We start from the raw sequence: 23,961 nt of genomic DNA on the forward strand, positions 1-23,961 counted from the left end.
GTTGATCTGAGATGAGTTTTTTCTCGATATGTTCGGACTGAGTTGAAGGGCAAGTACACGCCCAATATGGTTCTGCGTTCTTGGGACATACTTCTTGCTAGTGTTGTAAAGGGAGTACGTTCAAGAGACTGCTCTGTTTGACCGAAGTAGGGAATTTTGAGCAACTATAGGGCAGGTCGGGGTGGTATCTAATAAACGCATTCCAAGGGTTGCCCGAAAATGCACAGGTGAGGAGACGCGCTAAATAATAAGACGCGCTGGCACGTTCTCCAGTGACCACTACAGGTTTCTGACCCTGAGAAACCCGGATGCTTCTCGCTCCCACACCACCATCATTGACCCGTTGCAAATTCTAATAAACACACAGCTTCTATCGCTATACTCTTGTATTTTATTTTCTGTCGTAGAAATGGCCACTTCGAAATTGTTCAGGCGCGCTCCATGTCCGCGGCTTTCCCATGACCCTATGTTGGCCCCTTCCCAAAAGGGGCGAAGCGCGCAGTCTCACCTCCTCAGGAGAGACATCAAATGCCGGCTCATCTCTTTCTGCTAACAATGCAGAAGGATAATTTGTAATCGATCCAACATGGTGTTGTACAAAGTCGCGAGCGTCATCACCGGAACCGCTTCTGATGCGTCCAAAGCCGATGAAGGTGCCTCCCTCACAACGGTCCTCGAAACTCCCGCCCTCCGTATAGAACTCGCGCTTCTCATACTCCTATGTACCGATTCTATGAGACACGAGCTGCGCGCCACCTTTGACCCCGATCAGACTCACGAGCCGAAGACGTCCAACACAGCTTCTCCTCCACCGTCGCGAAGTCCGGTGCACGACCTGATAAGCTTCGATGGGCCGCAAGATGAGACATCGCTCGTCGCGGAAAGGGGAAGGAGCCGGCGCCAGAACGAGACTGAACGTCCGGAGATGCAAGCTTTACGCCGGAGTGCTCTCACGTTCTTCGATAAGTGGCGTGCCGGCGTCCTCAATCGGGTCTGCGAAGTCCTCTGCTTGCGGAGCGAGGTAGTAAAACAAGCAAAGATGAGGAGAGCGCGGGATAGGGAGAACGCCCAGAGGACGAAAGAAGGTACGGCGCTGCTGATTGATCTTGGTATTGATCCTTTCGCCAATTTCACCTCCGCCAACAAACATGACGAGAAGTCTGGGTTCTATGAGCGCATCGACAACAAAATAGCCGGTCTAGAGAAGGAGAAACGGATACTGATACTTCACTGCATTTTGCTTCTCCTTCTAAGCTTGTTGGATTATCCTGCCCATTCGCGCATTCTGCTCCTCCGTTTGGCTTGCAGTTTGGGGATTGAACTTGATACTGTTGCCGAACATGAAAAATCGGTTGCTCAGGGACTCCTCGCAACCGTTGCCTCTCGAATGGATGCGGAAGAAGCTGCTAAGAAGCAAGCCTCACAGGACTCGGCCACGAATAAGTGGAAAATCGGGCTTGCTGCTGTAGGCGGAGCTGTGCTTATCGGTGTCACTGGAGGTCTTGCTGCGCCACTGCTGGCTGCCGGCGTTGGCACTGTGATGGGCGGTTTAGGCCTCGGCGCCATATCCGGCCTATTAGGCACGCTTGCCGGAAGCTCTGTGCTCGTGGGGTCACTGTTCGGAGCCTATGGTGGGAAGATGACGGGGAGGTTGATGAAGCAGTATGCCCGCGAAGTGGATGACTTTGAATTCATCCCGATTCAAGGTATATATACTCCAAGCTTGATAGCTTCCTCTGCTGACTTTCTGCAGATCCGAGCCGTCCATCTGTACAGGGTGCCAGCGAGTGGTCAGACGAGGATGAGGCTCGCGACCCCGCGAAGAGGGAGCAGCATAGGCTCAGAGTTTCCATTGGCGTAAGCGGATGGCTGAACTCCCCGTCAGATGTCAACAAGCCTTGGGAGGTCATCGATAGTACGGGCACGGAGCCCTTCTCCCTTCGGTTTGAACTGGAATCCATGCTTCGCCTGGGCAACTCGCTCAACGATGTCCTCTTCAGCTACGCCTGGGATGGCGTGACATATACCGTCGTCAGCCGTACGCTTCTTGGGGCACTGTATGCCGGACTGTGGCCGCTTGGACTTGTCAAGGTCGCCAGCGTCCTCGACAACCCGTTTTCCGTCGCCATCGCACGGGCAGACAAGGCCGGAAAGGTTATGGCGCGGGCTCTCATTGACAAGGTGCAGGGCCAGCGCCCAGTTACCTTGATCGGGTATTCCGTCGGAGCTCGAGTGATCTATTCATGCCTGAAGGAGCTCGCTGAGCAGCATGTGTTCGGGCTTGTGGAATCAGTCGTTCTCATGGGTGCGCCAGTACCCTCTGACAGCTTCGCGTGGCGGCAGATACGATCTGTGGTCGCAGGACGCGTGGTCAATGTCTATAGCACTGAAGATTACATTCTGGGTTTCCTTTACAGATCTACCAAACTCCAAATGGGTGTAGCTGGGCTCCAGGATGTAAAGGATGTTCATGGCATAGAGAGCTTCGATATGAGCAAGCTCGTTTCTGGACATGACAAATACCGCTATCTGGTTGGCAGTATACTGGTCAGGATAGGATTTGGGGAAGTCGACTTCAACAAGGCCGCCGAACAAGAACGTGCGCTGGAGATGGCTGAGCGGAAGAAGGAACAGGTTCGTGCGCAAGTCCGCAGACACAAAAAAGACAGCCAGCATGGAGACCCATCCTCGCAAGGTCCGGTCGAAATGGTTGTTGTGCCAGACAATGGTGTCGGGGGTCTCATCGACCTATCTGAACCGGCACCCTCTCGCACGACTTCGTTTCCAGCGATGACGCCGAGCGCCTCGACGAGGCCCAACCAACAGCACTCGATGCAACGACATGTCACAGTGCCGACAACAATACCATTCACGAGGCCCTCCCAGGGTACAGAGCTGCTCTCTAACAGCGCCTCCCCGGCCCAACACTCATTGCACACTCCGCCATCAGAGGATGGCAGACCAGCATTTGCCTCCGCATCACGCGCACACACACGTCAAATCCCGTCCAATATAGTGTCCACACCTGCATCGCCCCCTCAAAAGACCAACCTGACCGCCCAAGGAAATCCCGACAACGAGGATGAGCACAAGATACAAATGGTGGATATCGATGCGCAGAAATTCTCTCCACCCCTGGAAGAGATGTTGAAGACTCCTCCTTCTCAGCCTGCGCTGATCGAGGTGGCGGAGGACAAGGCCTCGAATGTCAATGTGCAACAGCTGGAAATTAGTGCTGAGGACAGTGATGACGACAGTGTCGATGAGATGGATAGTGACTTTGGCGAGTTAACCATGGTCGAGCCGCTGTCTTTGGAGGAAGAGAATTTGAGACTAATGGCGTGAAGTGGCGTCGGGTGGAGTATCGGTGTGAAGTTCACAACTTTCTTACAGAGGCATCACGGAACGTTGCCATTACCTTCTTCACTTTTCACCTCGGCGGTCTTGCCACATGTGCAGCAACGCTCAGTTAGTAGTCTTTCAGTACAACTAAGTTAGCTGACTCGTACTCTCTCCAGGACAGCACAGTAGGGAATTCTCTGTTTCGGCTGGTTACATGCACGCGTGTCGAGAAGAGAAGGCTCCAGGACTATTCAGCCTACTTGCAGTTCAACGCCGAATATCCCCTTTGAAGATAACACTCAGCTCCCAAGCTTCTGATCGCACAAAGTCCTTCGGCAAATCAATTCAGCTTGTTTCCCAAGCACAACTGGGGCTGCCTGTACTCGCTGCCCTCAATTCCAGTGTCACTCTCTCTCAAGGTATGCTTCGACGCATGCGGTTTCAGCAAATTTCTTCACTTTTGGGCGTCTCTGATCGATCAAAAGGCCGGCAAGCTCGATGAGGAAGGGTTGAGGAAGGTCTTGGGCCTCGGCCAACAAACGATCCTTCGTGACGCTAGACCACATATCCCGGAAGCAATCCTCTGATGCGGCTACTCTCGGGTGTTGATTCGTAGAAGATTTGGATCGCTTTTCCCGGAGGGAATGCTCCGCAGCTCGAAAGCTGAAACATGCGATGGACAATGGCATTCTTCGTAACGGGATCTTGCAGCTTCTCCGCTAGTGCATAGATGCGAGCCAGATCCATATAGTCTGCTTCATAGCGGCTGGTCCATTCCGCGTCATCCTTGGGCAACGGTTCGCGGTCACGAGGAAGCTTGCTTGTGTAGACGAAGCTCAGATACAGCCTGAAGTGCTCAGGATCGTCATTTGGCATCTCCACGATGCGCTCGATACCCTCGGGCCAGTTGCCATTCAGCGCTCGACGAAAGAATTCGGATCGAGCGATGAAAGGCTCGTGGGCAATGAACTCCTTCCTCTCTAGACCTTGGCCCACGTGGATCGTGACGGGAGTGAAGCGGTCGAAACTGCGGGTGTTAGCTTGAGTTTGGGAAGGATGTTTGCATGGGGCCGGTTTCTTCCTTACCTCACGACGCAACGGCGCTTTTGCGGAGACTCGGATACAATCGCCATGATATCGGGAGCTCTTGATGCTCGTATCGCGGTCGAGGCGTCGATGATGGGTGACCGGCGTCAGGTAGGCGACGAGGGGAGCGCCCTCTATATACATATCTGTCCGCCCGACGCTCACTTCACACTTTGGGGTGGTGAGCGGGCGACAAGAGCCTCACATGGTCCTCTGGCTGTCAACTTCATGTCACTCACCAACGCACGTCTGTTTCTCACCGACGCGCTTTTCCTCACTCACCTTCGCAGCTTTGGCCTCCGCTCCGCAATCCTCGCACATTGGAAGCCGTCCAAAAACTCGCTCGTATAACACTTGGTACCCCGTGGGGGATGGGACCGCTCGTCTGAGTAGCCGTCCGTCTGCCTGCGTTCTATATCCTAAAGTTTGTTGACACGGCCGTTCGAAGTGGTGGACGGTCGGATTCACTATGCCAGCATTGGTCCAGCCGATAGCAATAGGGCACCACTAAACCATACAAGTACAAAAGAGACCGGCCCCAGCGCATCGATCTGCGACCGACGATGAGGACCCATGCAAACCCTGTGCGAAATGCTCAGCCCACAACAAGCTCCCCCGTGCCGATCATTAGGCGGTTGCGCCGGGTCCCTCTCCGTCTTGGGTGAGGGTGCGGTAGAGGGCGTACCGGGCATCTTGCAATCAAAATAACTACTAGGTAGATAATCGCTCGTCATCGGCTAAGGATATAAGAACACAGTTATGGACGGCCCACGGCTTCGTCCGAAATGGCATACTTCCGGGGAGCTACTTGGTAAGAGGACGTACTAGAGTCGAGGGCCGTGGACCCGATTGGGTGAAGAGTCAAAAGTGGCACCGCGGGGATGCTGGATAGGAGCCGAAGCATGATTAATCCACTTTTGCGAGGTTGCGAGGTGGTTGTGGATCTGATGCATTATTCGAGTAGTCCGTATTTTCCCCGTTAGCCTATATCTGTACTGTGTAAAGATGGACCCGAGCGGCCAACCAGAGCCTGTGGAATGGCTTCCCGTGCCTGAGAGCCGGTTCTGGAATCTGCAAGCCATTGCTTCTTGAAGCACCTCACAACGTCGGTCTATGGTGCGGGGTGCAGTGTCGCTACTGTCCAGGTACCGTCAAGGTACTCCGTACACAGGACGGCCTTGGTGCAGACTGGCTGTGCCATCGGTCCATCACGGCATGGACCATTCGCTTACCGGCTGGCTCAAACTTTACACTCAGCAGACAAAATCCCCGAGTGGCCGAACCGTGGGAGGCGAGCAATGTCCTCTCCACCCGAAACGATCCATCACATTTAGCAGTCAACAAGGTTCGCACTACAGACTCGCGGCAAAACGCACTCTTGGCTCATGGCGATATTTGGGTTTGAGACTGCATTTGCTCCGGCTTAATAAGGCTTTCCTTTGCCAGTCGTGCCTGGACTTCCTTCTCTTACGTCGTTGGACATTGAAACTGACAGCACCGATTGTCCAGATAAAGTGTGGGCGCAACCCTGTATTGACCTTGCCTAGTATCCTGGGATAGTCAACCACATCTTGGGAACGCCCCGCCTCTCCAGATCCCTGAGGATCCATTGGGATCGATTCTCAGGAGCCCGAACGACGGCAGCATGGCTACATCTCCAGATCTCCCTCAATTGCCCCCTGAGATGATTGCTGCCCTTGCAAAGGAGGATCAGTCACCGCAGATCATCGGCGTCGTCGCGGCCTTCACTGCGATTGCCTTCGTCTGCGTGGTGCTACGGTTCTTTGTTCGCATCACAATGGTGCGCATAGTAGGTATGGAAGACTACTTCATGGCAATATCAATGGTAAGCGTCGCCGCCTTGTCACTGCGTAGGACCGAACTGACCCCCCATAAGCTCTCGTCGATATTTACCTCCGTCTGCCTGATACAAGGTGCAAGACTTGGCAATGGAAGGCACATGATCAACGTTCCCATGACAAACGGGAAAAGGATTTTTCTGGTACGTTGTGGAAGCTGATGGCTTTAGGAATCCGTTACTGACGGACCAGTACCTTTTCTTCGGTATCCTTACATACCATATCAGCTTGACCGCGACCAAATTGTCCATCCTGCTTCAATACAGGCGCATCTTCACCCTGAAGAATTCGAGAATAGTGATATACATAGCCATGGGCATATGCACCGCCTGTGGCCTCACGGCCATCGTCAGTGCCATTTTCACCTGCGTGCCCGTGGACGCCTACTGGAATTTCACGAAGAGGCCATTCTCCAAGTGTGTCAATCAGGACGCGTAAGTCGCTGAGCTCATCGCCACCAGTTTGGACTCCCCGCTGACGAGGTATAGCATGTACCACGCCAATGCCGGCATAAACATGTTCACCGATCTTCTCGTGGCTGTTCTTCCTATTCGCAATCTGTGGACACTGCGGATACCGTTACGCCAGAAGATCGCCGTTGTCATACTGCTGACTCTCGGTTGGTTGTAAGTTTTCCCCGGGCCTGTTCATTCACAGTCGCATATTCACACCTTCTCAGCGTCGTCATCATTTCAGTGCTGCGCCTTGTCTTCCTCGTCAAGGTCGCACAGCATCCCGAAGATACAACATGGTATGGCGGTCCTGTCGCCTTGTGGTCCGCTCTTGAAATCAACCTCGCCATCGTATGCGCCACGACGCCAGCACTCAAGCCCCTGATCGTCAAGGTCCTCCCCAACTTCGGCACACGGTTCGGGACGATACAGCCGAACGACGTTTCGGGACAGATTCCAACCATCACGACCCACAGCCAAAGGAACAACGCCAACTTTGTGCGACTAAAGGGCATGCCGAGCCATTCGAGTATGGGCGATGCTGTTCACCTCAAAAGTGGGGCTGGTACCGTGCTCGAGCAGAGTCATGGTCATGACGAGTGGAAGGAAATTCGTGTTACGCGGGATGTCGAGCAGGGCTCGATAAACGACGATGGGATAAGTGATGAGAGCCCCAGATCGTATATCCAGTATCCCCCGCCGGCATGGCCACTGCAGTCAAGTCGATGACCCGGAGTCAGGATTTGCTATTACTTGGGGGGTGCCGCTGGAGCGGCGTTGGAATATTGTAATGAGTCGACGCGACACGTATAGACTTGCGTCTTGCTTCTTCCGTTTGCCTGCCATAGTGCACATTTACCATGAGGCCTGAGGAATACGATTTAATGAAACCGAGTAATGAATGTTATCAGATATCCATTCTACCAGTGCCCAAGGTCCCAACAAAAGAAAATTGGCATGTCAATGCTGATGGCTTTACCACAGATATTCGCCGCTATGGTTCCTCGTCGACATGAGTACTATGTCTACAGGATATTGCGTTTGTCTCGGCGACCGGCGCTCCCACTTCCGCTTTTCTTTTTTCCTTTCTTGTCCTTTTCTTTTTCTGCCGCTTTTTTCGCCTCCTTCTGCATCCTCCGCATGCCCCTTTCAACTGCAGGAGTTCTCTTTATTTCAAAACTTTCCCCCTCGCCCCTCTGTGCCAGCTCTAGTTGTATTTCTCTCTCCCTGACCATGTCCGGCAACGCCGTTGGGTTTGTGCAATCTTCAACAAATCTCGTCTTGCATTGGCGACAGGCATTCTTGTCATTGTCCGTCGACACCCCGCAAGCATCACACCTTTTCACCCAGTCGCCGTCTTTACCCCTATCCCTTCGCGTCCAAGTGACTTTACCCCGTTCACGGGGCTGGTGGCGGTCCTGCTCCACTGTCTGGCGACCGTCTCTTATCATTAGGCTTTGAGGATAAGAAATACATGGTGAGCTGGGTCAAAGGCATGGGGAAACGGTTTTGGGGGTACATACTCGCTTTGATCACTATATCGCGTTTCCATGGGATCGAATTCGCGCCGGCCTGCGGCCGAGGAGGTATTCTCCGTATCCTCACTACTGGTTTCCCATCGCGTCGGGTCAACAGTATATCGGCTTGATTCTGCCATGGTGTGTGGCGGAAAACGTATAGAGCGGCTAGATGTTCCTGTATGTTGAAGATTCAAAGTATATCGAGTTTGGTAGCTGAGATTTCGAAGATATTTCTATATGAATGATGTGGGCGAGTGTTGTATGTGTGAGAATAATGAAGCCAGCACAGCGGCGCCTTTTATACTCGGACTCGAACTTCATCTCACGAGCCTTCGGATACGGATGACTGCTACTATAGTGACTTCTCATCGTTGTTTTGACTCGGTCGGCCATGATGATAGATTTTGCAAGTACTGTGGAATGATGGACTTGGTTTGTTATAGGTTCGTCAAAGGTAGTGTGTCGTGTAGAATGCAGTGTCATGCGTGACTCCGGAGCTGTGGGTCAGCAGTTTGAGGAGCGAGGATTTGTAGCAAATAATAAAGACACTATAGAATGACGGACTTGATTAATCACGGTTCGTCAATCGTGGTGTGTTGTGCGTGACTTTAGAGACGTAGGCTAGGACTGTAAGATGTGTCAGTATTCTAGCAGGTCATAGCGACGGAGAGTCAGGGAATGTGGTATTGGGACTCTTGTCGATAAGCATGGCAACTGTGTGGGCATGACTACGCTATGGGAAGAACTGATTCATTGGCTATCTAGGAGTGTGCATGCGTATGTATGTAGTTCCCTGTAAAGGGTGTAGAACCTAGAGAAGGAATATTTCGCATGATAAAAGTAATGAACGGCAAATGGAAGGTGAGGATTTCAGCATGCGAGCTGAACATGCCTTTTATCAAGTCGGAATACAAGTCAGATTCCCGTTACTATGCTGATTTAGAAGCGCCGCTCCCAAGTCCAAGATGCTCATCGTCGCTCCGTCACAGGTCAGTGTGAGTTCGCGGATCGTCTCTGCAGACGACGGATTACGGAAATTCCTGTCATTCAAAACACAGTTCACCAAAAAAAAAAAAAAAAAAAAAAAAAAAAAAAAAAAGGGTCAAGATGCTGAATGCAGAAAGTCAGGGGCGCCAGTAATCCAGATTTCAGCGCTCCGAATAAATGACAGTCGCCATCCTGCATGGCCTCCCAGATAGCGAACCGGATGCTTCGAGTCTCGAATCTAACTGTACACGAGACAGTGACATTGAATCTATACTGCTAATACAAGCCTAGTAGACGGCCTAGTTCTTCTACGGATGCAAGAGAGTAACAGATACTTTTGTAAATGGTCTATATATCACTAAGTACAATATCCAATTAGTGCGATCGCTCGTAACCTAGACCTGGATGAAAAAGAAGACTACTCTACCTATGAATATTATGATGGCGCGTCAGAATAAACATTGAATGCCGAATACAGGGATTTCAACCTTCTGGTACATACCGTGTAGAACCCACTGGTTGTAGATACCCTGTACCTCTATTCTTAGTCGACTTGTCCAATTGACGACACTGTTTTAGTGTGCGTATATTCTGTCATGGCTTGTCCTTGTGGGCGTACATTTAAGACCAACCTTAGCGGTGCCTCCCGTCCTTTCAGTCCACCTCTCCGTCCTCATCAGTCTGCTATCCATCCTATACTTCTCACTGCATCCCAACGTCTACATGCCAATGCCGTTTTATGACTCTCGACTGCCAGCAACGATGCGCAGCGGCAGCCACCTTGTGGCGGAGCATCCCTTGGCGCGAGTGAGTCATCGTGGCTCACACCCTCCGTGCGCCTCAACCACATTGGGACAGGGAGTCATCTGCAATTGGGGGTCATCCAACACAGGTAGACTGAATACATATATAATGTCGTGAGTTTCTCAATATTCAGAGCATATTTACAAGTCTGGTTTGGTTTCGCGTTCGCTCTTCGTCCTGTCGGGAGCTCGTTCATCTCTTCATCTTCTCTCCCCCTTTCATTTTCATACCTAAAATTACACCCGAGTCTCCCAGCCATGGCGAGCGTCGGCAACACATCAGCAACTAAGCCCATCGCTACCACCTCTTTTGATACCGCTCTTTGTGTTATTCCTCCCTTGAACCAATGCACCGAAATCAATACGCTGCGATCACTTTACGATAAGAGTTGGGGAAGGTGGCCTCAACATATCAATCTTGTCTACCCCTTTGTGCATCCGGAAAAGCTGCCTGAAGCAAAGGTCCGAATCGAAGCTGCCCTTAGCAGCTCTGCATCCGTGGCCAGCCTCGGTGCTAGTCTCGAGCAGCCAGGATACTTCGAACATCGAAAGGAGTATACAGTCTTTCTTGGGGAGAGCGACTCACCAACGACTGCCTTGGAAAGCTTGCGATGCACTGTATTGGAAGCGCTGGGTCAGCCGTCGACACCGTACAAGTTGCATCTTACGGTTGGACAATCTGTGGATAAAACCGAAGCAGCGCGGGACTTCTTGCTGGACAAAGTGAGGCGGCTTCCTTGTCTAAAATTCCCCATAACAAGCCTCGCAATACTGGTTCGGGAAACCCCGGCGAAGCATCAGAGAGAAGCCAGTCGTATGAGGCTTTGGGGAGTCATTTCACTTGGATCGGCGGAATTCATACCGAAACCCTCTGAATTCTGGCTTTCATATCCGAATGAGCGAGGTCCTACTTCTAGGCCGGACAGTGCAGTTGCAGAGCACGGGTTTGATGGTGCGCACGCCCTGCCCGCAGACAGAAGAGCCCCATCGGAAGTCGCCTATGCTTACAATCAGGGCACATGGGCTCCTTGTGCCGGAGAAGAATGCACTATAAACTTGGATCGGTCCTTGACCGTCTCGAGCTATAACGTTCTGATCGATTCGGAATATCCCCCGGCTCGTGAAAGAGACCCGCTTTTGCTTGAAGCCATACTGTCCGACACCGCAGCCGCTGATATTCTGGTCCTCCAGGAGGTGTCCGATGACTTCCTGTCCTACATCCTGGCCACACCAGAGATACAACGGCGTTACCCCTACTGTAGTCACGGTTCCCCTGACCAACCAGACACTGGTCCACTTCCGAATCTTCGCAACATTGTACTCCTAAGCCGCATGCCATTCACGTGGGAGACGGTGCCGTTCCAGAGAAGGCACAAAGGCGCATTGGTGGCTTCTTTTGGAGCCTCCGAGAACGGACCCTCAGATTTTCACTTCATAGTTGCTGGCGTTCACCTCACATGCGGCCTCACGGATGGCTCCGTAGCGGCCAAAAAGGCGCAATTACAGAATTTGCTATCCTTTCTTCAGCAGCGGCATTCAACTAAACCGTGGATCATTGCTGGAGACTTCAATATCACGACTTCCACATACACCATTGAATTTGCTCTCAAGCACAGATCGATCACTCAGGAAACAGGTAGTACTCTCAGAAACATAGAGACCATGATAGCTGAGGCAGAATTGCTGGATACATGGTCAGTGGCCAGGATCGAGGCTACTGATGACCCGCTTCCGGAACCTGACGATCTGTACGACGGAGAGTTCGGGGCCACCTTCAATCCCAGAACGAACATCCTCGCGGCAGCCACGTCGGGAACTTCGAATAACCGCCCACAGAGATATGATCGTATACTTCTGCGGGGAATGGATAAGCTTCGCATCAGTCAGTTCAACCACTTCGGTCTGCCAGGAGACAAAAGCGATCGCTCTGGGACACCAAGCGATCACTGGGGGATAAGAGCATCCCTTCAACTCCTGCCGCGTACTGGAGACTGTGCTGGCAATGAGTCCCAGCCGTTGAAGCACCGTCCTATTGACCTACAAGATGTGTCCACAGGACTGACGGATCCCTGGGACCTTCATGCCGCTCTCGCCGCTCGCGGGATGATCCCTACTGAAGAAAATGTCGAAGCGTTCAAATCTGCCTTTACGCGCCTTAAGGATGTCCTCCTTGGGCCCACTGAGGAAAGGATGCCTCAAGTCCCCCTGGTCATAATCCCTGTCGGTTCCTACGCCCTGGATGTATGGACGTCCACCTCTGATATTGACTGCCTGTGTGTGGGCACAATGAGCCCCAAAACCTTCTTCAAGCTCGCTCGTCAACGGATACGCAGAGCGGGAGTGTCCGGTATTCGTCTGATAAGGAAGGTGGAAGCGAAAACAGGTATTATGTTTGAGCTTACTGTCAGAGGCATCAACGTTGACTTGCAATACTGCCCGGGTGGCCGTCTTTTGGAAAGGTAATTGCCAATCAATATGTACCTAACGGGCTCTAATGGTGTGTTAGGTGGTCTGAACTCCCCAATTTGCATCCCACAGATCCGGTTTTCGACCTGCCGATGCTTTCCTTGCGGAAACTCAAACCATATCGCGATCTCGTATATATCCAGCGGACTCTGCCGTCACTGGGTGCTTTCCGCCTTGCCTACCGCGCCATAAAGCTTTGGGCCCTTCAGCGTGGCGTCTACTCGTCCAAATTCGGATTTCTGGGCGGAATTCATATCACGCTCATGCTTGCATCTATTTGCAAAGGATTGGTTCATGTAGCGGGTGCGGTCACAGCACCCGCTCTTGTAAAGATTTTCTTCCACCATTACGCCCACTTTGACTGGAAGAATGACATGGTGTTCGACCCCTTCTTCCACAAGACGCGACCGCGTTACCACAGGAGTGCAAGGGAGCCAATGGTCGTGCTTGGCTATCACGCACCCAACTCGAATGCGGCACATACATCAACTGGTCCTGGTCTCGCTACACTGGTCAAGGAATTCAAGATAGCGGATCAGCGCTTGTCCGCTGTTGGAATGAGCTGGGACCAGTTCTTCACCGTACCCGGTGGCGCAGAGAATTACCTTTCTGAATTTCTCGGCTCGCATGACGGATATGCGCAGATCAGCATGCAATACTGGGGTCGTTCTCTTTCTAGAGACAAGGGACTTATCGGCTGGGTAGAGTCCCGCTCTCTCCTGCTTGTCGTCGGTAAGAATGTAGTATGCTGGATTTCTCTTTGTTACTGACGCTTTTTCAGATATTCACAAAGCCCTTCCAGACATTGAAGTTCGAATATGGCCTTCACGTCTCAGTAACCGGGGACCCGAAAATACAGAGACCGGTTACGAAGGATGTTTCGTCATCGGAATTTCTTGGAAATCATACGCCACCAAGGATCGAAGATTGCAATTGTTCGAGTCCTTGCAAAAAGCGTTCAGCCGGTTCCTGGACACAATCCGCGGAGAGGAGAAGAATTACGATCGTAATACCTGCTGGGTGGACATCTCGTTGGTGAGCCCTGCTCAGGTGAAAGATCTTCGTCCTGAGAGCACGGACTGGGGCGATTATGTTGCCGACGCTGACTTGGACTCTGACGATGAAGAAGATGATATAGGAAACTCAAATGAAGACAGCCATCAGCCCACTATCCCCTATGTCCCAATCCGGCCGCCTCGTACCTCTGCCGTCGAGGTAAAATCCAAGCTTCGGCCCGCATCCGACGTGTTGAATCGTCTGCGTTGGGATCCCGGTTGTAATCCGGGAGCTTTCATCGTAGGATATGAGGATCGTTTCGTGGGGGCGAAGGAGATGGACCTCGAAAGGTGGAAGTCGGAGAGTACTCATGACGAGTTTGTGCCTATGCATAGAATCCTCTACTTCAGGAGGAAAGCCGATGGAGTGGTCGTCTGGGATAGAAATGCGAGGTTGGATAGGATTTTTGGTAGTGGGATCGGTGATAGGGAGTAGATGAGCATGATTGTCCATCTACAGTACAATCGAGTTGCGAAAACACACAGATTCGCGGGGTAATATATGTCTGGAGCATAGACTGTGTGAGTTCTGTGCGCTAACCGGATTTAGACATGTCGATGAGGCGCTTCAGGCTATCTGCATCCTTTGAAAGCTTGGCCACGACCTCATCTCATCCAGCGCAGTGTCTCTGATACTCCCCTCTTCACCATCGCTCTTGTTTCGCTGGACTTGCTATGTTGGCGACATTATATCTCAATAATACCATGTCCGCTCTGCACTGAAGGGGTCCCGGAACGTGGCTGAGCTCGGCTCGTACCACCTCATACACTTCAGGTTTCGCAGAGTAGCCGGCGCGTGCAGGGCGTAACATGCCTGCAGGCATTGTCAATGCGTCCGTCTTTGCTGCATGTTAAGATTATGGGGAAAGGAGACGGTTCAATTATGCTTCCCGCTCTCAAAATACCCGCTTTGATTCCTAAGATGCGGTTCCAGGAGCATAATAGTAAGAGCTCACATAGATTCTAACTGTTCGAGTAGAGTACCTTCTCACAGGTACTCTCGTTCATGATTCTCTCTCAACTTTCGCCTGTCAACTTTCTGTCTTCTTCGTCGACCACGGCTTGATGCATGCTCCCGGGGAGTCACTTCTTGAGGGCAGTAGCGCCCTGCGATCATGATCCATCTCAGCATATATTTTCTGGTCTTAATTATCCCTGTGCCTGCATTCGCACGCATCCAAAACTATCTTTACGGTATACCCAGAGGTTTCAATCCTGATGCCAGCCATCAAGCAGAAATCGAGTTGCCGACTGTGATCACGAACGCTAGCTCTGGAGAGACGTCCAACTCGATCACGCCGGCTGTGCCTGGATCGCCAGTGTCCGCGGAGCCATGTGCAGTCATCAGCAGCATTCTGGCAGGCCTCCCAACCGGTGCCCGGAAGATTGTGCCCGCTGAGCTTGGTCTTCAGTGTCTCCAGTCGGTTCCGATCGACACAGCGAACAATGTCCAGCTGATAGAAGAGTTGAAACTGTATGTGGCCTGGCAATCGAACTTGGCATATCTAAAGAATCCGCCTGCGGACTATACAGAAGCGCCTGTTGATCTCATAGAAGAGATGGGAACAATTCAGAATAGGCTGCAGTCCGGTTTCTACAAGAACGAATACGAGTTTCAAATGGACCTGAGCAGTCTCTTCAACAAAGCCTATGATAATCATCTGTCCTGGCAACCTGATATCCTTGCGGCCGCGATGCAATTCCAAACGGCGCCTGGAACTGAGCTAGTCTCTGTCTCCCAAGACGCTCGAGAGCTTCCCCAGGTATTCACTTACCGAGACATCCAGTCGGTCCAGCAGGATCCGTCCTTCCAGCCATCACCTGTGCAGACAATCAATGGCCGGAATGTTGGAGAGTATCTCTTCGACGTCGCTCGCCAAGCTGGGTTCCATGACGCTGATGCTAGATGGAATGCACTTTTCCCTAACCAAGCCATCACTTCCACGGGAGTCTCTTTTCTCGGATCGTTTCGAGCTGGACTCTATCAAGGATCAAATACAACTCTCGCCTTCGCCAATGGAACCGAATCAACTACGATGAATGTGGCGGCTGTATTTGGCAATTTCACCGGCATAGAGAATGGACGGAATTTTGCAGAGAGGTTCTGTCAGGGACTACCTGTGACGCCTGGTATTTCACCGACTGCCACATCTTCCGCGGGAGACAATTCTCCGGCACCTTCGCCTATAGGATACCCAAACCCAGTGCTAGTCCATCCTAACATCTCCTTGAGCGGCTACTTCATGGATGCAGACTACGGAGCAAGTTCCTCATCACCGAAGTAATCCATGTGCTAACGTCTTGCAGGACATAGCAGTTCTTTGCATACCGTCATATGATTCACCCGACGTCAAGATATTCCAGGACCTGTTGCGTGAGTTTATCGCCAGATGCAAGGAGAACGGCAAGTCGAAACTCGTCATCGACCTGAGAGGTAATGGAGGAGGAAACGCCATTCTTGGCTACGACACCTTCAAGCAGCTCTTTCCACAGGCGGAACCGTTTGGGGGGACCCGCTTCCGCGCGCACGACGCATTGGAAGATGTTGGGAGAATGACGGAAGAGTTCGCGGCCGGCAGGACCTACGCCCAGAGCAACCGGACCGCATTCGTGGAGTATTTCGCCGACATGACGGAAAACGACGTTATTTTATTTACCTCTCCTTTTAATTTTAATCTGCAGCTTGACGTGGACCAGCTGGATTTCGCGTCATGGGACGGAATGTACGGGCCCGAGCAAAGCAACGGGGATCAGCACACCAGGACCACCAGATACAACTTCAGTGACGAGGCGAGTTATGCGCAGCCCGGTTTTTACATATCTGGTCATGGGAGTCTTGCTCAGGATGCCGCAGCTGAGCAACCTTTCCAGAGTGGAAATATTATAATGGTATGTAATGCCCTGGGAGTGGCTGATCTCCGCTGACCATGCAGCTTCACGACGGCATGTGTTCATCCACATGTGCCATTCTCTCCGAGCTTCTTAAGAACCAAGGAGGCGTTCGGAGTATTGTTGTAGGCGGCCAAGCCAGAACAGGACCCATGCAGGCAATCGGCGGAACAAAAGGCGCTCAGTCGTTCGAATGGGACGATATCCGAATCAGGACGCAGATGGCGTTTTTGTATGTGCTCTGCATCTATCGTTCCACCGTTCAAGGAATAAAAAGCTGACATGTGTTCCATGTACTCAGCCTGGGAAGCCCAGAACAGCAGGCTCAGTGGAACCAAACCGCGCTCGGCAGAACCGCATTTGCAACCCAAATCTTCAAACGAAGCGCCTATTTTGGAGATCGGCCCGCAGGAGGCATAAACCTGCGCGACAATCTGCGCAAAGACGATCCCTCGCAGACACCGCTTGAGTTCATCTACGAGGCCGCTGACTGTCGCATGTTTTACACGGCGGAGATGATCAACGACGTTACGAATGTGTGGAAGGGAGCCGTGGACCGCATGTTTAAGGGCGAGCAGGGAATGAAGCTGTGTGTGGATGGGAGCACGGGGCATAAGAGCAGTGTCACGGGCGGTGGGCAGTGGAGAAGTGGGGAGGTTCCGGCTGAGCCGAAGGAGCGCGGGCGACAAGGTGCTGCTGGAAGAATAAGCAGCCCTTTGGTGCTGAGCGCGGTTGTGGGGGTAATGGTAAGCCTTTGCTTGTAATCTAATAGATCGTCGGAGCATTTGCATTGGTTGGTGTTGGTGGAGCTTCTGTAATGAAAGCCAGGAAAAAAGCCTCATGGCAGTGTTTGGAGAGTGCAGAATGAAGCGGAGGGAGTGTGTGGATCAAGTAGAGCAGGTATTACGGTCCTGAAGCGGTGACCATCTGCAATGGTGAAATCGGATATTGCGTAGGCGGTGAATGAGTGTTGACGCACTCTCACTTGGCTGGACTCCGCTACAAACGCGCGGCTATTTCGAGGGCAGTGCTCATCCCACTCTCGAGCTTCCCTATTTTTTCGACTATATAAGTAGCTAAAACTACTAATCAATCACCAATACCGCAAAAACGTTCCTGGAAGAAGTGACGAGCGCCGCGCTGTGATGGCGCATCCAGAAGGGCCAGCATGCTGAGTCAACCGACACTTGAAGCCTCAGGTTCGATTCCGGGTTTGTCAGCTTTCCGGAGTCACATTTTTTTAACTTTTGTTTTGCTTTTGCGGTTCCTACATCTGAGTACAGGTAAACACACCAAGGTTTGTAATGCTGCCACGCTCCGTTAGTAGCTAGATAGGCCCTTTTAGATCTTTTGTATAGCGATTTTGTGTTTTTACAGTCATGTCCAGCTGTGTTGGACTTTCGCAATTCCGCTGTATAGAACACATGCCGGTAAGCCCATGGCCGGCCGTCACTTCGGTGCGGAATGCGTGCCTGGCCGACGACCTACACAGCTGCCTTATTGCTCTCTACAGCCTGCTACTCGAAAAACGTGTACTGATTGCTCCGCTATGCATCGGAACCAGGGCGGTGGTGATCATTCTTACTGGTTCAACGCTTCGGGGACTACGGACGGTCGAATGGAACCGGTGGGTGAGAAGCGTTTGCAACACAATCTATAGATATATACATTCCCTCATTATCTTCTGGTCATACCTCTTTTTAGACTCCTCAAATTACAGCCGCATCTGCCAACTAGGGTCATTCCCTATACTAACCACCCTTTCTCCCTACAGCGTCCAGTACAAACTGCACCCTACCGCCCAACCAAACCCCCAAACAATCCATCCCTCCTCCTCCTAAGAGTATCGAGCTCCACCTCCAATCTCCCCACCTCCCTCCTCGCACTCTCTCTCTCCGCCGGCAGTCCGGCAAACTCATCTACCTCTTTCTCCACCGCCTCAACCGCCTTTTTCAATGCTTCCAGCTCTTTCTGCGCTTCCAACATGTCGGCTAGTGCATCTACAGATGTCGCTAGGGTCGAGATGGGGGTAGTACTGGCTGAAGTGTGTAAGGAGTTGGTGCGGCTGTGTGTGCGGGAATGGGTGATTGAGCCTGAAACGGAGCGCTGGCGCGAATGTCCACCATTGGCGGCATATTCGAGATTGCTGAGGCGGTCTTCGGCATCACGTATCTTGGCCCGCAAATGTTTCGTCTGTCTCATATTATCGCTCGTTTGGCGTGGCAGATTCTCCGGTGTCCTGAATGCGGGGTTGTTCTGTAGTTCGGCGAGCTGCTGTCTCAGCAGGACGTGCTGTTTTTCGACGTAGGATTGTAGGGTTTGGATGTGGGTGAGGTGGTTTGTAAGAGTTTGGCAGGTCGTGGTGTGGGAAATCAAAGCGTGCGCCGTTGCTTGAGGGTCGGCGGTGGGGAGGGAGAGGGTGGTGGCTGTTTCGGCCAGGGCGGCGAGGGTTTTGGATGCGGATGGCGGCAGGGACGACTGGAGGACTGCTAGAAGCTCCGGCGGAGGAGGTTTCTATATCGTCGAAGGCATTAGTATCGTATGCTCTTCGGGTACGAGCTGTAATGAGACTGGCAAGATCACGGAAAGCAGACATACGTCGTTCAACTCCTTCAGAGCCTCCCTCTCCAATCTCTCGTAGACGGCTCTCTCCTCATCGGAGCGCTCATTTACCAGCGACAATTCCCGCAACACTTTCAATGTCTCGTCGTTGCGCTCGAAGCTCGGTATCGTCCGACCGGCGTACTTGTAGCTGAGCCAATTGTCGATTTGTGCCCAGTCCTGCGCTTGGGCACGCTGCTGGCGGGCCTTTGAGGGAGAAAAAAGATCGGCCGCCGTGAGGTTATCCATACTGTTCAGGGAGAGATGGAATGGTGTGTCTCCATCCTCGATAATGTGTTGTTTGTTTAAGGTGAATTGAGACGGAACGGCTGACAGGGGTACCCTTGCGCTCTGAGCTGCGGGGAAGCTGCTGTGTAACCACTGTGACGTCCCTCCCCCGCCTGTGCACAACATTCATCCTCTCAGCTGCAGGTGCGTCTTGTAGCACGCTTCTAGAACCTCTTGCGAGAGTGTTATCTCGTTCTGACTTCGCACTTCTCCTCACCATAAAAGGAGACACTTTCTTTTCATTAACCACAGCACTTATATCATCCCTCCAGCACAATAGCTTCGCTCCAAAGCTACAGATCTATCTTCATTGTTGTCCTTCTCGCAGTCATAGCTCCTTTGCTACCCTACTTCGTCAATCTGCCGTCCTTATCACATCTATTCCGCTCAGTAGCGACCCCGTTGCAAAGAAGAGGACTCAATATGGCGTGGCGGTCCAGTGGCGTTTCCAATGCGGATTTGGTCGAGCGGCTGCACCAGGCCGGCTTGATCGAGGACGACAGGATTAAGGACGCCATGTTGAAGGTAATCCTCCATCCACCTTTTGCCTTTCCCTCTCAGTGAAAGGATTACGCACTCCTACCTTCTCCATGACGCCTTCATCCTAACATCTTCCAGGTCGACCGCGCCCACTTTGCTCCGTCGTACCCTTACCAGGACTCTCCACAACCCATCGGCCACCACGCCACCATCTCCGCACCCCACATGCACGCCTCGGCCTGCTCCTCTCTGTTCCCTTTCCTCTACCCAGGCGCCAAGGTCCTTGACATCGGCTCCGGCAGCGGATACCTCACCGCCGTATTCGCCAACCTCGTCGGACCCGAGGGCCGCGTCATCGGCGTCGACCATATCGAACCGCTCGTCACTTTGTCCGTGAACAACATGCGCAAATCCGAAGCCGGAAGACGCATGCTGGACTCCGGTAACGTGCGGTTGGTGACGGCCGACGGGCGCAAAGGGTTCCCGGAGGAAGCACCGTATGATGCCATTCATGTCGGGGCTGCGGCGGCCAAGCACCATGAGGAGTTGGAGGCGCAGTTGAAAGCGCCGGGGAGGATGTTTGTGCCGGTTGAGGAGGGCTGGTCGCAGTATATCTTCGTGGTGGACAAGGATAAGGATGGGAACATCACGCGGAAGAGGCAGTATGGCGTGCAGTATGTGCCATTGTGCGATCATCCGGATGCTCCTAAGAGGAAGGATTCGAAGCATCAGTAGAGTCGAACTTGATCGATTCACTTGCAGGCTTTGATGGCGGAGTCAGGGCTAGGGCCGTGTATACTGTACGGGGTTTGAGCGGTATGGAAAGGGGTTGGAGAGCTTAAGGACGACATACGGACTATGGTTTAGGCGTTTTAGGTAATCGGCTGGCGTTATGGACAGCTTGAATTGACTTTCCATTTGAACATCTCAACCAGCTGGTTATGAAGCCCTGTAACTTGTTCGTGACTGTTCTGCGGTGGCATACCATGATGCATCGCTCGGATAATGTGAATAGGCCTGGCCGAGACGGATACATTGATTTGCCCCAGGAAACCAATGGTAGCACGGTCCCTCTGGTCAAACCATAAAAACAACGACGAAGATCAACCATGTAGGACCCTCTTACATCTCTCTACGAATGCCAGAAGAACAGCTGTTGCATTAGGTTCTAGAGACGACAAAATGTATTAGGAGAGATGGGAAACAGAGACAGAAGCAAATTTGATGAAAACAGATCCATGCACCAATCAACCAGGTCAATAACCCACCACTACTCGCCCAACAAAGCCCTCCAACGCCGCCACCCCTTTCTCGCCCCGCTCCGTACCTCCATACAAGCCCGGTCCACCACCAGGGAGTATCAACACTTTGGCATCCACCTCAAAGAACTCCCTTGAAGTCATGAATTGGAATGCGACAACAACGGCGCTCGTCCCTGGAGTCCCGACGATTTCGCCATCTTTGTCACTGTCGTCGTCAAAGCCGAATCCAAAGCCGTCATCATCGTCCTGTTGCCCGCGAGCCGCCTTGTCATAACTACCAACTCTTTCTCCCTGCTCTTCCGGTGCAACGCTGACTACCTTCGCGCTCGCCCGTACACTGGCTACATACACCACCACTGCGCTCCCAACGCTCAGACTCTTAGCAGCCTGGGCATTGTGCCCCAGGAACCGCACCGTGATGACGCGATTAGCTCTCGGTTCCCCATCCGCAAGCACCATCCCTTTCCGGATTCTGACAGTGGCCGGACTCGCAATCGGAACGTCTACGGGCGCGACGCCAATGGTGCCTACTTGTCCTGCATACAGACTGCGCATAGGGAGCCTCAGATTACGAATGGATGTGATACGGACACGCCGCCACTCCTGGTGCTTCTCGTTCGCGGACACGGATATAGTAGATCGACGCAATGCACCGGGGAACGAGCGTGACGGCTGTGCAGCCGGGGGACGACGTGACCGCTCGGGAGCCACCGTAGAGCCAGGTCCGCTGTCGCTGTCGTCAGACGATGCGTCGATGTTGTAGGGGCCGAGGAGAAGCTCGCTGCCAACGCGGAGGGTGCCGTAGCGGACATGTCCTCCTATCACTATGGATCTGTCCTGAGAAGATTTCGTTAAGGATGGATCCATTGCAGGAGCCAGGATGTTGCTGTATACGTCTTCGATGTGAAACAGCGTGCGCGGGCCGTTCTCGGGTGGTGTAGGATTGCGCGGGATTGGAAGCTCCCGGAGCAGAGCATGCAGCTTGGTGATACCGGTGCCTTTGACAGCACTAGTGAAGACTATAGGGACCAAAGCGAGCGGGGAGTCTTTCAGGGTGTTGACTATGGGGCCGATATGAGAGAACTCATCCGCGGAAACGGTGTCGAGTTCGACCTCTGAGCCAGGATCAATTGCTGCCGATACTATCTGAGGTTTCCTGCCTGCATCCTTGATCGCCGTTAAGATCGGGGATAGGGTCTGCCGTAGGCTTGGCTTGTTGGCTAAATCGTACTTGGTGATGACGATGACAAGCGGAAGTTCCAAGTTCAAACAGAGTCGAAGATTAGCATGCGATAAATCGGTCTCCGAAGTGCTGGCGCTAACCGTATCGTGGGATCGAAGCGAAGAATCTTCAGTGCTGCCTGCCGATATACAAAGTAATGTCCAATGGGGATCCCATCCAACCAAGCCACGGACAGTGGTTCGACGGAAACGTGGGTGACCGGCGGAGTCTGCGAGAAGCACCAGCCTTCCTCCCTCTGCAGAGGCATGGATATCGAGCCACTCTGACACGTCCCCAGTACCATAGCTGACGACCTGAGTTGACTCTCTCGACCCGCGGTGATCGAGCACATCCCTGTAACCAATGAGCTCTTGAGTAACCGAGCTTGTCATACCCGAAGCAATCTCGTGTCTGTGTCTAAGCAGACTGAGCCGACTCTTGCCCCTCCCGTCGTCTAGTTCGTTGCTTGAAAGGGTCCCCAACAGACTAGACTTCCCAGTGCCGGTAGCACCCGTCAGAGAGACACGGAGTTGTTGCGTTCTTGGATGGCCTTCGTACTTCGCGCTTCCTGATTCCGAGACACATGTAGTGCTGGGCAAGGTGGTTGGATGGTTGTCGGTACGTGACTCTCCTATGCCGGCATGTTCAGGTATATGTTGATCTGGATACACAAAAGCCTCCACAACCCATAGCTTGCTGGCCCTTACTATTGGCTTAGATTCGAACCCGGTATGATCTTCTTCAAGCCATTCACAGTCGCCAATATGGACCTTGCGGATGATGTCCACGCGACAGCCAAGGCTTGCCGCCATCGCGCGAAGATTGTTGATACTCTCTTCCATTTCGTCCTCGGCTAACCCGGCGAATGTCCCATCATCAGCCACCCCGATCTCATATAACGCTCCTTTGCTCTCTTCGAGGCCAGGAAGAAGTCGCTGGGGTACAATAGGGGCCGAGAGCTGTGAATCGTCGGGGAACTGGGGTTCGATCAATGGAGATGAAGATGAGACGTGATGCTGACATGACTGTTGCAAGCGCCAATATAATTGGGTTGTGAGCTGTCTTAGGCGGTGCTGTCTTGACTGGGTCGTAACTGACGGAGCAGGAGGAGTCCCAGGTACCCAAGGTTCGGACACACTTCGATTTCCAGAGGAAGATCCAGATTCAATGCGGCGCAGCGACCCAGAGACACGTCCCGCAGTGGTCGTACGTATGAACGATCTGCGACGTCGTAGGAGAAGATGCAGCTTATATTCGGTTGGGCCCTCTTGTGGTTCCGCCTCAAGCTTCGTAATTCCGCTCAGCTCGACAGCAGTGATTCCAGGATCTCCAGAACTGAAGATGGTGCTTTTCTGGCTCTGCGACATGGCTGATGCGGAATCCTGAAGGCCGCGACGCTTGGGCTGGGTCCCGGGTGCGGGAGTCGCCCATGGTGAAGACACCCGCGGAGGGCTGTGATCAAAAGTAAATATTGAGATGGACGCCATCAGATTTGAGAATTGCAATATATCCGGGGCGAGTTGTTCTCCCGTCAAGGAGTAACGGATGGAATCAGTGGGCGCTTGCGTGTCCAGATGAACGTTGCCGTCGTCTACAGGATAAGGAACTAAGTCGCAATATTGACCGGGAATTTGTATGAAACAAGTGCG

The 23,961-nt window shown here is 52.6% G+C and overlaps 8 protein-coding genes across 8 annotated transcripts; 5 read left to right on the plus strand and 3 right to left on the minus strand.

Moving 5' to 3' along the window:
- Positions 1-318: 318 nt before the first annotated feature.
- Positions 319-2,695, plus strand: EI97DRAFT_416541 (DUF726-domain-containing protein; the record flags this gene model as incomplete). The annotated part of the gene is made up of 2 exons (XM_033796895.1): positions 319-1,706; positions 1,754-2,695. Coding segments are annotated over exons 1-2 (2,061 nt in total), but the record flags the coding sequence as incomplete, so codon positions are not given.
- A 1,191-nt stretch (positions 2,696-3,886) lies between these two features.
- On the minus strand, positions 3,887-4,777 carry EI97DRAFT_432415 (uncharacterized protein). Its single transcript, XM_033798159.1, has 3 exons — positions 4,711-4,777; positions 4,429-4,638; positions 3,887-4,369 (listed from the first exon to the last, which is right to left on the minus strand). The coding sequence occupies exons 2-3, from the start codon at positions 4,473-4,475 to the stop codon at positions 3,898-3,900; spliced, it is 519 nt and encodes a 172-aa protein (XP_033655091.1). The 5' UTR covers positions 4,476-4,638; positions 4,711-4,777; the 3' UTR covers positions 3,887-3,897.
- A 1,296-nt stretch (positions 4,778-6,073) lies between these two features.
- On the plus strand, positions 6,074-7,468 carry EI97DRAFT_457554 (uncharacterized protein; the record flags this gene model as incomplete). The annotated part of the gene is made up of 5 exons (XM_033800830.1): positions 6,074-6,274; positions 6,326-6,430; positions 6,480-6,721; positions 6,776-6,913; positions 6,967-7,468. 5 exons carry the CDS (start codon positions 6,074-6,076, stop codon positions 7,466-7,468), a joined length of 1,188 nt encoding a protein of 395 aa, XP_033655092.1.
- Positions 7,469-10,307: 2,839 nt separating this feature from the next.
- EI97DRAFT_449642 (uncharacterized protein) lies at positions 10,308-14,006 on the plus strand (the record flags this gene model as incomplete). The annotated part of the gene is made up of 3 exons (XM_033800231.1): positions 10,308-12,508; positions 12,556-13,247; positions 13,297-14,006. 3 exons carry the CDS (start codon positions 10,308-10,310, stop codon positions 14,004-14,006), a joined length of 3,603 nt encoding a protein of 1,200 aa, XP_033655093.1.
- A 376-nt stretch (positions 14,007-14,382) lies between these two features.
- EI97DRAFT_297377 (uncharacterized protein) lies at positions 14,383-17,565 on the plus strand. Its single transcript, XM_033794495.1, has 4 exons — positions 14,383-15,831; positions 15,878-16,459; positions 16,504-16,691; positions 16,761-17,565. Exons 1-4 carry the CDS (start codon positions 14,686-14,688, stop codon positions 17,221-17,223), a joined length of 2,379 nt encoding a protein of 792 aa, XP_033655094.1. The 5' UTR covers positions 14,383-14,685; the 3' UTR covers positions 17,224-17,565.
- Positions 17,566-18,027: 462 nt separating this feature from the next.
- EI97DRAFT_466393 (uncharacterized protein) lies at positions 18,028-19,357 on the minus strand. Its single transcript, XM_033801530.1, has 2 exons — positions 19,058-19,357; positions 18,028-18,973 (listed from the first exon to the last, which is right to left on the minus strand). Exons 1-2 carry the CDS (start codon positions 19,307-19,309, stop codon positions 18,254-18,256), a joined length of 972 nt encoding a protein of 323 aa, XP_033655095.1. The 5' UTR covers positions 19,310-19,357; the 3' UTR covers positions 18,028-18,253.
- A 120-nt stretch (positions 19,358-19,477) lies between these two features.
- Positions 19,478-20,760, plus strand: EI97DRAFT_493439 (protein-L-isoaspartate O-methyltransferase). Its single transcript, XM_033802361.1, has 2 exons — positions 19,478-19,873; positions 19,967-20,760. The coding sequence occupies exons 1-2, from the start codon at positions 19,772-19,774 to the stop codon at positions 20,561-20,563; spliced, it is 699 nt and encodes a 232-aa protein (XP_033655096.1). The 5' UTR covers positions 19,478-19,771; the 3' UTR covers positions 20,564-20,760.
- A 61-nt stretch (positions 20,761-20,821) lies between these two features.
- EI97DRAFT_297421 (P-loop containing nucleoside triphosphate hydrolase protein) lies at positions 20,822-23,961 on the minus strand. Its single transcript, XM_033794496.1, has one exon. It carries the CDS (start codon positions 23,797-23,799, stop codon positions 21,085-21,087), a length of 2,715 nt encoding a protein of 904 aa, XP_033655097.1. The 5' UTR covers positions 23,800-23,961; the 3' UTR covers positions 20,822-21,084.

This window comes from Westerdykella ornata (genome assembly GCF_010094085.1).
Source record: "Westerdykella ornata strain CBS 379.55 unplaced genomic scaffold EI97scaffold_7, whole genome shotgun sequence".
NCBI lineage: Eukaryota > Fungi > Ascomycota > Dothideomycetes > Pleosporales > Sporormiaceae > Westerdykella > Westerdykella ornata.